This window comes from Balaenoptera physalus (genome assembly GCF_965194825.1).
Source record: "Balaenoptera physalus genome assembly, contig: HAP1_SCAFFOLD_1557, whole genome shotgun sequence".
NCBI classification, from domain to species: domain Eukaryota; kingdom Metazoa; phylum Chordata; class Mammalia; order Artiodactyla; family Balaenopteridae; genus Balaenoptera; species Balaenoptera physalus.
The window spans coordinates 109,736-121,058 of record NW_028125239.1 but is presented as its reverse complement, the minus strand read 5'-3'; the positions used below and the strand labels follow the sequence as shown (position 1 = coordinate 121,058).

Here is an 11,323-nt window from a genome sequence, read left to right as displayed (position 1 = left end):
ATATCTCCTCCCTCTTGCTAGCTCATGATTTAGGACCCACGCACAGGAGAATTCAGGCTGCATTAATATAAAAATATGACTTGCAGCCCTGGAGATGTGGCTTCAGCGGAAATGATGACTTAATGCTTGTGATCTGTAAGAATGTTGGTGTTTTGGGTCAAATAACCTATGCATTTTCTCAAGGGAGGTAGGTTTGAGGAAAAAAGGCAATAATTAAACTGAACATACCAACAAGGAAAAAATAACTTAACTGTTATGATGACTCATTTAGTTGGCAGCTTCAGGTAATGAGGTGCTCTGGATGAATTTTCCTGAGAGCAGAAACATATCCCTTTAAATGATTAAGCATGTTATCTTCATCAATCTTTGAAGAAAATATTTCCAAGGTACATTTTATATTCTCTTTTGTCAGTAGTATTCTTGACAATTTTTAGGACTAGAGACATAGTTTTGTTTTTGTTTTTTTTTTAAGAGTTTAAAGAACTATTTGATCTTTGAAAATCATGTTACATCGTTGGTCCCCGGTGTTTTCATCTACAGTAGGTGAACTTTGGGTTAGATGATCATCAAGGTTCCTTCCATCTCTAATATTCTCTAAGTAAAGGGCTCTTGTGCACAATAAAATTGAAAACATAAGAATCATCGAGGGGGCTTGTTAAAAATGCAGATTCTTAGGTATCATTGTTGGAGGTTCTGATTCAGTTGGTTTGAGTGAGGCAAGAGAACCTGTATCATAAATGGGTGCAGACCCATGGCCATTTTGATGACCTCATTTTGAGAAACTGATTCTCTTTCCAGCCTCAGATAACAGATGTCATAACCATTTTTGGCCACCAGGGTACCGTTGCTGCCCTGCCCTCAGTGGTGTGAAGTTGTAAGGGGCTGACCAGACCCAGAGGCCTGTGCTTTGATAGTTTGCTTCTGATCCCATCCTCAGTATTAACTGTCACTTAGTTAATGTAGCTGCTGAGGAAAACCAGATAATCGAGCTTAAAATTAGGTGCCCTGCATTTGTACCTATGAGTCATTAAGTTTTCATCTCAGGCTGGGTAGGGGCGAGGGGAGGACTTCCATTTTCTCCTGTAGTCTAAAGTGCATAAATGAGCCACGGCTATCTTAGACCCTGTTTGGAGGTCTCTTACTCTTTGTTCGTGTTCTTTGTCATCCTAAGAGTCAAGTTTCTGGAAGGGCGACATCAGGATAAGCGGCAGATTTCTGTGTAAATATGTTCACATTTCATAGTGAGGTTTGGGGTCAGGGCTGTCCCTGACTTCTCTTTTAAATTTCTTTATGTTTTAAACAGTTTTATTGATGTATAATTCACATGCCATACAATTGACTCTTTTGAAGTATATGCAATTCAGTGGTTTTTAGTAAAATCTGTGAATTTATAGAGTTGTATGCACCTATCATGTAATCTAATTTTTGAACATTTCCATCACCCTCCAAAAGAAACCTTGTGCCTATTTGGAATCACTCTCATTCCCACCCCCAGACCCATTCAACCGATAATTTACTTCTTACCTCTATAGATTTGCCTTTTGTAGACATTTCATATAAATGGGATCATACCGTATGTGGTCTCTTGTGTCTAGCTTCTTTTATCTGGCGTAATGTTTTTGAGGTTATGCAGTAGCCTGTATCATATTGCCAAAGAATATTCTATAGTATGGATATACTACATTTTATTTATCCATCCACCAATTAATGGACATTTGGTTTGTTTCCACGTTTTGGCCGCTCTGGCTGATGTGTGCATGTAGTTTTAATTTCACTTGGGTGGTTACCTAGGGGTAATTACCTGGGTCATATGATGAATCAGTGTTTCAAAGTAGCAGTTTCGAATTTGACAATTCCACCAGCAATGCATGAGGGTTCCAGTTTCTCCATATCCTTGCCAACACTTGTTATTATTGGATACAAGTCCTTTATTGGATATATGATTTTCAAATATTTTTTCCTAGTTCATGGCACGTCTTTACTTTTTTAATGGTGTCTTTTGAAATGCGTTATTTTTTATCTGAATGAAGCCCAGCTTATTTTTTTCTTTTATCAATATACTTTTTGGTGTCATAGCTAAGAAATCTTCGCCTGACCCAACATCAGTGTCTTGATGCTTACCTAAAATCTTGTAGGCTTTGTTCAATAGGAAGTGACCAGTGACACCTACTATTTAGTGCCTTGTTTAAACAGATGAAAGATGAATATGCACGTTGTGGCCTGAACCTACTCTAATGAAAGCTTGCCGACAGTTTTCCTAAGGTCGTGAAGGTGCCGCAGCCAGACTGGACTCCTCCATCACCATGCCATGGCCTTCTGAGCATCTCTTCCTCATCTTAGTGCCTGCCAGCAGCAGAGGAAGGAGAACATAGGTCTTTCATGTACCTTTTTGTACTATGAGGTAGCACTGTGCCCTCCTTACTTTTTCAGAGCCTTAGGTAGAGGACCCTACCCTGAGGTGCCACAGCTGGAGGAACACAGCCCTTCTCTTTCTATAGGTTTTAGAGTGAGATAGCGGGACAGTAGCTCACTCTCAGGCAACAAAAAACCAAACAAAAAACCACCCACTACCTTAGGGTTTTGTCCTAAGAATATGCTGGTTGCAGCCTCTGTAGGTAGACACCAGGCGTCCCTGAGAGCCTCTGATAGACTTGATACTTCTCCCCAATCCTGTTGTGTCTCTCCTGCTTTCCTAAAATACTAAGTAGTTTGTGTCCACTTTCAGTTCTGGATGTTTCCCACTGCGTTTAGACTGGGAGAAACGTTATCAAATCCCAGCGTCATGAATGCCTGATTATCACTTGTAACTTTTGTCTCTTGAGCCTAGAAGGCATCTCTTGTGTATAAATGACACTGGACGTTAATATGCACCCTAAACTTGAATACAGTGCACATCTAGTAACAGCTTGTATAAAACGTGTTACTCCCCGAAGTAGTCCTAACACCTTATAATTGAAAAAGTGAGTTATAATTGACCAAACACTTTCACAAATATGATCCCTTTTGATCCTCACATCTCTGTGGGGAATTACTGCTCCTTTTAAAAAAAAAATAAATTAATTTTATATTTATTTATTTTTGGCTGCGTTGGGTCGTTGCTGCGCGTGGGCTTTCTCTAGTTGAGGCGGGTGGGGGCTACTCTTCTTGCGGTGCGCGGGCTTCTCGTTGCGCTGGCTTCTCTTGTTGCGGAGCACGGGCTCTAGGCGCGCGGGCTTCCGTAGCTGTGGCACACAGGCTCAGTAGTTGTGGCGCATGGGCTCAGTGGCTCCGCGGCATGTGGGATCTTCCCGGACCAGGGCTCGAACCCGTGTCTCCTGCACTGGCAGGCGATTCCTAACCACTGTGCCACCAGGGAAGTCCCTACTGCTCCTTTTTTACGTAGGAAGAAAATGTCTGGACTTCCCTGGTGGTATAGTGGTTAGGAATCGCCTGCCAATTCAGGAGACACGGGTTCGAGCCCTGGTCCGGGAAGATCCCACATGCCGCGGAGCCACTGAGCCCATGCGCCACAACTACTGAGCCTGCGCTCTAGAGCCCGCGAGCCACAACTACTGAGCCCACGTGCCTAGAGCCTGTGCTCTGCAACAAGAGAAGCCACTGCAATGAGAAGCCCGTGCACCGCAACGAGGAGTAGCCCCCGCCCGCCGCAACTAGAGAAAGCCCACGTGCAGCAACGATGACCCAACGCAGCCAAAAATAAAACATAAACAAAGAAACAAAAAAAGACTTGTCAGAAGTCATTTATCCCCAAATATAGGATTTCTAACACCAAATTTGATGCCTTTCATGTAGCATCATGCTTCCTCTCCAAAGTAATAAAACTGAATTTTTGTAATTTTAAGAATATTAGACATGCCATGTTATATTAGACCTATGGTTAATCTATAAGCAGTCATTTACATTTGGAATGAGATCTGTAGACAGCGATATATATTCACTTTTTAGGACTTATTTCCTTCTCAAGCTTCTATTTCTTGCTACAAAGTAAAACGTTTTGTTTCCTGTTAAAGGAGTTCTAGGTATTGTCAGTGGGTAAGGTTTGTGGTGGTAGCCAGAGTACAGAGATCCTGAACGTGGGGACATCCTTTTGCCATTAAATTTATACTGTGCCCGAAGCTGGGTTGAATAGTTTTAGGCTTTTTGAGGTCCCAGGAAGACTCTTTGCCCACCCAGGGAGCAAAAGGCCCAGGAAAACTTCCATGTGATTTTAGCTTGACCCCATTTACTGGATGATTCATCCCTCCTTTCCTTAATTCCACGCCAGCTTTCTTCACCTAGGTTTTCTCCTTTTCCCGAGACCATTCTTATCGTGATCGCTTGCTTTCTTTGTTTCACCACCTGTGGCTTAGGACCATATTTCTCCAAGTGTGGGCCCTTGAGCAGAAACATCAGTTTGTTAGAAATAGAAATTCGGAACCCACAAAATCTGCTTAGTCAGAAACTCGAGGGGATGGGGCCCAGCAGTCTGTCTTTGACACACCTTCCAGGTGATTCTGATGCATGCTCAAGTTTGAGAACCATTGGTGCAGTAGTTAATTTTTTTTTTTTTTTTTTTAGCATTCCTTTAACCTTTCAAAGTGATTTATGAATTTCATCTGACTTACCACCCTTTAGGACAGCATTTTTCTCGCAGTGCTTTGTTTTTGGCCAAAATAAAGGGTTCCGTGGTCAGCTGGCATGGGAAAGACTACATTCTTATGCATACTTACTCTGTGCCCCCCATACCCTACCCCCAAAGTAGGTAAGGATTCTGGGGTCAGTTGCCAGGTTTCAAATTTTAGCTCTATCATTTAGTAGCTCCTATGACTGCCACCTACTTACCTTAGTGATCTTTGGGGAAGTTACTTTCCTCTCTGAGCCTTTACTGTCTAGCTTGTAAACTCATGGAATAAAATGGCAATTACTTCTGTAGGAAGTTGTGAAGACTAAACAAAGTCATGCACATACAGTGACTCAGGTGGTGTTTGGCACGTGGAGAGCTTCCCTGAATGTCGTGGATCATACTGGCTATGACCCTTGTCATTGCCAGGACTGTACTAAATAAATAAATAACTCTCCATCGGTTATCTCTGGCGCTTGGCATTTCACTGCTCATTTCTAAACCTGAACATTTGCCGTGTGCTCCATTTTTCAATATTATACAAATGAGACTAGTTTTCACTAAAATCCCGAGATAAACTATATTTGAAATTTTGCTTATTTCTTCCTTTTGTTTTCGGCCACCAAGCCACTTTCCTATCTGGGGCAGAATATTTCTTTTGATAGTGATTTAATATTTTCAACCTTTGTTGAAGAATGTTGTCTAAGATGTGTCGAAAGTCTAAATAAACATTATTTCCTGCCTCAGTTTATTTACCACTTCAAAAACTTTCAGGTGTTTTATATCTATTTCTCTTTATAGATACAGAATCTACCTATAGATATAGAATTAATACAGATATCTATAGATTCTATAACTTTACGGTGTTTCTTCTATTAGGTTATTTTTACTTCAGTGTCTGAGTCTATTCTTAATTAAAAATTCCATCAACCTACCCTATACTTCCAACAAATCCACAATGAATCTTATTTTATTGGGTCTTCTCCAGAGCCTTTGTAGGAGCCAGATTTGGGGCTATTCGGATGATTCTATCTAACTTTGCCTACAAATTCATAGTCGTCCTCAAGAGCATCCAGAACTCTGGTTGGATACCATTCCATCCTGGTGATTTATTTCACTTTTGTCAGTTAGGACGAGTACAACCCTTGCATTTTTCTTTCTTTACTTTAGCGTAGTTGGACTGCTTCATAACAACATTTGTATCCAAATATCCTCTTCAGTAAAATATATCAGAATTTTGATTTATTCTCTTTTCTATCTTTTATTCATCCATGTACTCATGTTTGTAAGTCCAACTGATTCTTGGCTGGCTTTCTACCAATAATAAAAGAAAAAAACAACAACCAGAAAGTCCTTAAATTTTTTTTTTTTTTTTTTAGCATTCCTTTAACTCTACAAAGCGATTTATGAATTTCATCTGTCTTACCATCCTTTAGGACAACATTTTTCTCACAGACTTTTGTTTTTGGCCAAAATAAAGGGTTCCGTGGTGAGCTGGCATGGGAAAGACTACATTCTTATGCGTACTTACTCTGTGCCCCCCATACCCTACCCCCAAAGTAGGTTAGTGATTCATAATTCACAGTGGCATTTTGAAAGATTCTGAGATGTACTGCATAAAGAATCTAATAGATTAACTTTGACCTATTCACCCCCCCCCCGCATAAACACCTATCATCATCCCATGAGCTAATGTTGGATAGGACACCTCTGTGACCTTTTGGTTTAGGAGTTTCCTTATTCTCTTTTGGTCAGTCTTTGTGTGTTTCGATGTCCTTCTCTTTTTGTCTTTGCTTATTTATTTCATTGCTAGTTAGACTTGCTGGGTCTTTTTTCCTTTTGCATTCTCAATATTAATTTGAAAATTTTGTACTTGAACTTTCTGTAACACATCTTTGAAACGATTCCTTTCCTCTTTCTGTCATCTGGTCTCTGAGTGATTGTCTTTTTGTTTTCATGTTTCTTTAGAGTGTTAGCCCTGGATTGGGTCAGATAACTTATGGGGAGTACTTACAATGAGTTTTAGGTCTTGTACTTGTGAATATTTCTTTTTTCCATTTATGCTTTTCCCATACTTATTTTTTTGATAGGCTTCTGTGACCCAAGTTGAAATTTTATAATAATTTACTTTGAACAACAGAATAATTTTTGTTATCTTTCTGTATTCTATATTGAAATGGTTATTTTCATACTTTTAATAAGAATGCTACTTTGGTACTACTGGTGGTTATAATGGTTTCAGCTGTTTTTTTAATTTACTTAATAGTTGATGTAAGATTTTTAAGCTTCATTGCTTGTGATAGGGAATTAGCAACTAAAATAGTATGTTAACATTTATCTTTTCCAGTGAACCTACTCAGAAATTCACTTTTCCTTCACAGAATTTGTAACAGAACTTCATATTGCCTTGCAGTGCTTACTGCATACAACCTATGCTCTTGTTTCTGCTTGCAGGCTCTTGCCAGATGTCATTTTGTCAATGACACCCATTCCTACCACTGCATTTGAAGTTGCAGACCTCCTTCCCGACACTACCTGTTCCCCTCTCTACTTCATTTTTGTCTTTTGTGTTGATCAATATGTAACAAACTATGCATTTTATTTATTCATTGTGTTTGTTCTCCTTTAATACAAGGTGAACTCCCTGAGGGCAAGTGTTTTCATCTGTTTGGTCACTGCTTTACCTCTACTGTCTAGAACAGTGTGACACATTATGGATGCAGAGTAAGTTTTTTATTGAAGTACAGTTGATTTACAATGTTAATTTCTGCTGTACAGCAAAGAGACTCAGTTACATATATATGCATTCTTTCTCATACTTTTCCATTATGGTTTATCACAGGATATTGAATTTAGTTCCCTGTGCTGTAGAGTAGGACCTTGTTGTTTATCCATCCTATATGTAATAGTTTGCGTCTGCTAACCCCAAACTCTCAATCCATCTGTCCCCCACTGAATTCTTGATTTAAAAAAAATTTAATCTCAGGAGATGTAGAAAATGCATTCCATAACATTCAGTATCTATTCATGATACAAAATGAACAGACTATCATTAGAAGGTATAAATATTCAGCAGATGTGATATTTAATGGTGAAACATTGAAAACATTCTTTTTCAATATTGGAAACAAGATAAGACACCTTTCACCAACAAGATAAGATAATCCTTCTTTGCAGCATTATATAGGAAGTCTTACACAGGAAGAAAAAGAAGAATTCTTAGCATTGGAGAAGAAGAAACTGCTATCACTAGTCATTGAGGATATCTTGTCCCTGTAGAAAAACCAAAAGAATCTACAGATGAAGTATTCGAATGAATAAAAGTGGTTAGCAAGTATACTGCAAACAAAATCAATATACAAAATCAATTGCATTTCTGTACTCTGCTACAACTATTTAGAAAAGGCAATGAGATACCATTTATAATATTATCACAGTTATAAAGTACCTAGGAATAACTCTAGCAAGAATAGGCAACAACTATATGGAGAAAATTATAGAACAAAGACACTTAAGAAAAACTAAAGGAATGGAGAAATAAATCTTATTTCAATAGAAAATTTCAATCTACAGAAGATGTGATTCTCCCCAAATTGTTTTAGAGATGTTATGACACTAAAATGAATTTCCTTCACCTCCCTCCCCCACATAGAACATGCGAGCTGATTCTTAACAGCAAATGGAAGAGTGAATTGGGGATTTTTGACCTACTAGATATTAAGACTCGCTATTATAAAACTCTACCAATTAAGACAGCATGGTACTGAGCAGAAATAAAAATAGATGATTGGAAGAGATTAGAGAAGCCAGGAGCACAGCCGTTACATTTATGGTAAAGAGGAATATATAAATATATATGTATATGTTTTGGGGGTCAACCTTTAAGTTCTCTTAGCAAATTATAGTTATACATTGCAGTGTTATCAACTAGTCACCATGCTATACATTAGAACCTCAGAACTTATTCATCGTACAGCTTAAAGTTTGTAGACTTTATTTTTTTAGAGCAGTTTTATGTTCACAACAACATTGAGTGAAAGGTACAGGGATTTCCCATGTACCCCCTGTTCCCACATATGTATAGCCTCCACCATTATCAACTACTCAGCAGAGAAGTATATTTGTTACAATTGATGAATCTACATTTACACTTCATTAGCACCCAAAGTCCATAGTTTACATTAGGATTCACGCTTGGTGTTGTATGTTCTATGGGTTTTGACTAATGACATTATCCACCATTATGGTATCACTTAGTTGGAATCAAAGAGTATGTAGCCTTTCAGATTGGCTTCTTTCACTTAGTAATAAGCATTTAAAGTTCTTGCATATCTTTTCATGGGTTGATGGCTTATTTCTTTTTAGTGCTGAATAATATTCCATTATCTGGATGCACCAGTTTGTTTACCCATTCATCTACCGAAGGGCATCTTGGTGGCTTCCAAGTTTTGGCAATTATGAATAAAGCTGCTATGAAACATCTGTGTCCAGGTTTTTGATGTGGACATAATTTTTCAACTCCTTTGTGTAAATACCAAGGAGTCCGATTGCTGGATCGTATAGTAAGAGTATGTTTAGTTTTGTAAGACACTGCCAAACTCTCTTCCAGAATGGCTGTACTATTTTGCATTCCCACCAGCAATGAATGAGCGTTCCTATTACTTCACATTCTTGCAAGTATTTGGGGCTGTCAGTGTTTGGATTTTCATTTTTCTAATAGGTAGGAGCATTGTCTTTAATTGGCGGGGGGAGGGGGGGAATAAAGGAAGTAACTCAGATATTCATTAATATCAATAGAATGATCTTGATTAAGCATGGTCAGTCCCTGAACCAGTGTCCTCCCGGACTGGGGAGTGCAGCGCGGGGCGGGGACTCGCAGAGAGGAGAACAGCGCATCAACCCCAGCGGGAGGCGCGCGGGTCTCGGGATGCGGAAGGTGGGCCGGCGCCGCGCTCCTCTCCGCCCCCGCGAGCGAGACGGTCACGTGCAGCGGAGGGGCTGACCTCCGCGGGCGGGCCTGGGAGGGGCGCCGCGCCGGTGGTTCAGGGTCGCCCGAGGCCAGGCGCGAGGCGGGCACTCGCGCAGCGCGGGGCGGAGTGCGAGCCGGGGCCGGAACCGCCGCGGGTGGGGAAGGGCGGGGAGGAGCCTGGGAGCGCGCCGGCCGCCGCAGGGGGTGGGGCGGGGCGGAGCCGCGGCGCGCGCGCCCGTCGGAGGGGGAGGGACAGAGCAGCCATTGGGCGCGCTCAGGGTGGCCGCTGCGAGCGTGGGGCGAGCGTGGACCGCGGCGCGGCGGTGCGACTCCTTTCCCGGCCCTTCTCCCCGTCCCAGGCGAGGGCACCGTGTGGCGGCGGCGGGGCCGGCGAGGCCGGAGGAGGCGGCTGTGCCCGGGCATGGTGGTCTGGGGCAACGCGGAAGGTGAGCGACCCCCGGGCCGGCGGTGGGGGTGGGGGTGGGGGCGGGGTGGGACTGGCCTCGCGTCGCCGGGCGGCGGCCCAAGCGCGGGCGGCCTGAGGCGGGGCGGGGGCGGCGCGCCGGCCCGGCCCCCGCTGCCCTTGGTCTCGCGGCCTGGGCGGCCCGCGAGAAAAAAAAAAAAGAACTTAAAAATTGAGAGTTGCATATATAATAAAATGGCATGAAACTATACACAAGCATTATCCCAAAACCAGTTTGCTGGTTTTGATACTGTAATATAGTTAGGTAAGATGTAACCATTGGAGGAAACTGGATGAAGCATACATAGGACTTCTCTGTACTATTTTTGCAACTTCTTTTTTACCTCTGATTTTTTCAAAATGAAAACAAACGTCAACAATTTTAGTGCTGTTTTCTTGTAGATGAAATAGTGTCCCGCCATGAAAGCAATGAATTACTGATAAAAACCGAGGGCTACATCTCAAAAACATCATATTGAATAAAAAAGCAAATAGCATAAAAAGATATAGTATAAAGCTCAGAACGTACAACCTAAACAATATATTATTTAGAGATATGGCTATGAGAAAATTAACAAGAAAAGCAAGTGAATGATAAGACACAAACTTGAAGATAATGTTTATCTCAAAGGACTAATGGAGGGTATGTGAACAAGAAAAGGGATTCAGGGTCCTCAAAGGTGATTGTAATGTTCTTTTCCTTAAATTTTTATTAATCACTATTTTATAACAACTCTGAAGTCTTAAAAATGTATAAACCTGATCTTTAGCATTTAATAATCACCTTTATTGAAAAGAGTAAAATTAAGTGAAAGGTGAATAAAATTCAGCAACATTAAACATGTTTGATAGAGCATATAATTATAAGAGCATCTAAGAGAAGATTGGGTTCTAGTTTAAATTCTGGTCTGACTAATTTGGGGTTAGTAGGTTTTGGTCAGTGGTTTTTGAAGGGCGGTCCCTGGGCCAGCAGCATTAGTACCACTTAGATATTTGTTAGAAACGTAAATTCTCAGACCTTACCCCAGACCTACGCTCTTGGGGAAGAGCCCAGCACTCTCTATTTTAACACAAACCCTCCAGGAGGTTCTGATGTGCACAGACTTTTGAGAGTCACCAGGAAGTTCAACTTTCTCACCCATAAAATTAGAAGATAAAACTAGATCAGTGTTTCCCATAGTGTGGTAGATGTAGTACTGATCATGTGCAAGATGTTTTTAAGTGATAGACACATCACCATTTAAACTTTTATTTATTGTAATGTTTGTTAGACTAGGACAGATAGCTTACC

At 40.9% G+C, this 11,323-nt stretch overlaps 1 protein-coding gene across 1 annotated transcript in view; it reads left to right on the top strand.

Annotated features, from left to right (window-relative positions):
- Nucleotides 1-9,600: 9,600 nt before the first annotated feature.
- LOC309653961 (ELKS/Rab6-interacting/CAST family member 1-like) overlaps nucleotides 9,601-11,323 on the top strand; it is a 110,280-nt gene continuing 108,557 nt past the window's right edge. The window contains exon 1 of the mRNA XM_082478674.1: nucleotides 9,601-10,015. Within this exon, the coding sequence (XP_082334800.1) occupies nucleotides 9,991-10,015 (25 nt within the window). The 5' untranslated portion in view covers nucleotides 9,601-9,990. The remainder of the gene's footprint in view (nucleotides 10,016-11,323) is intronic.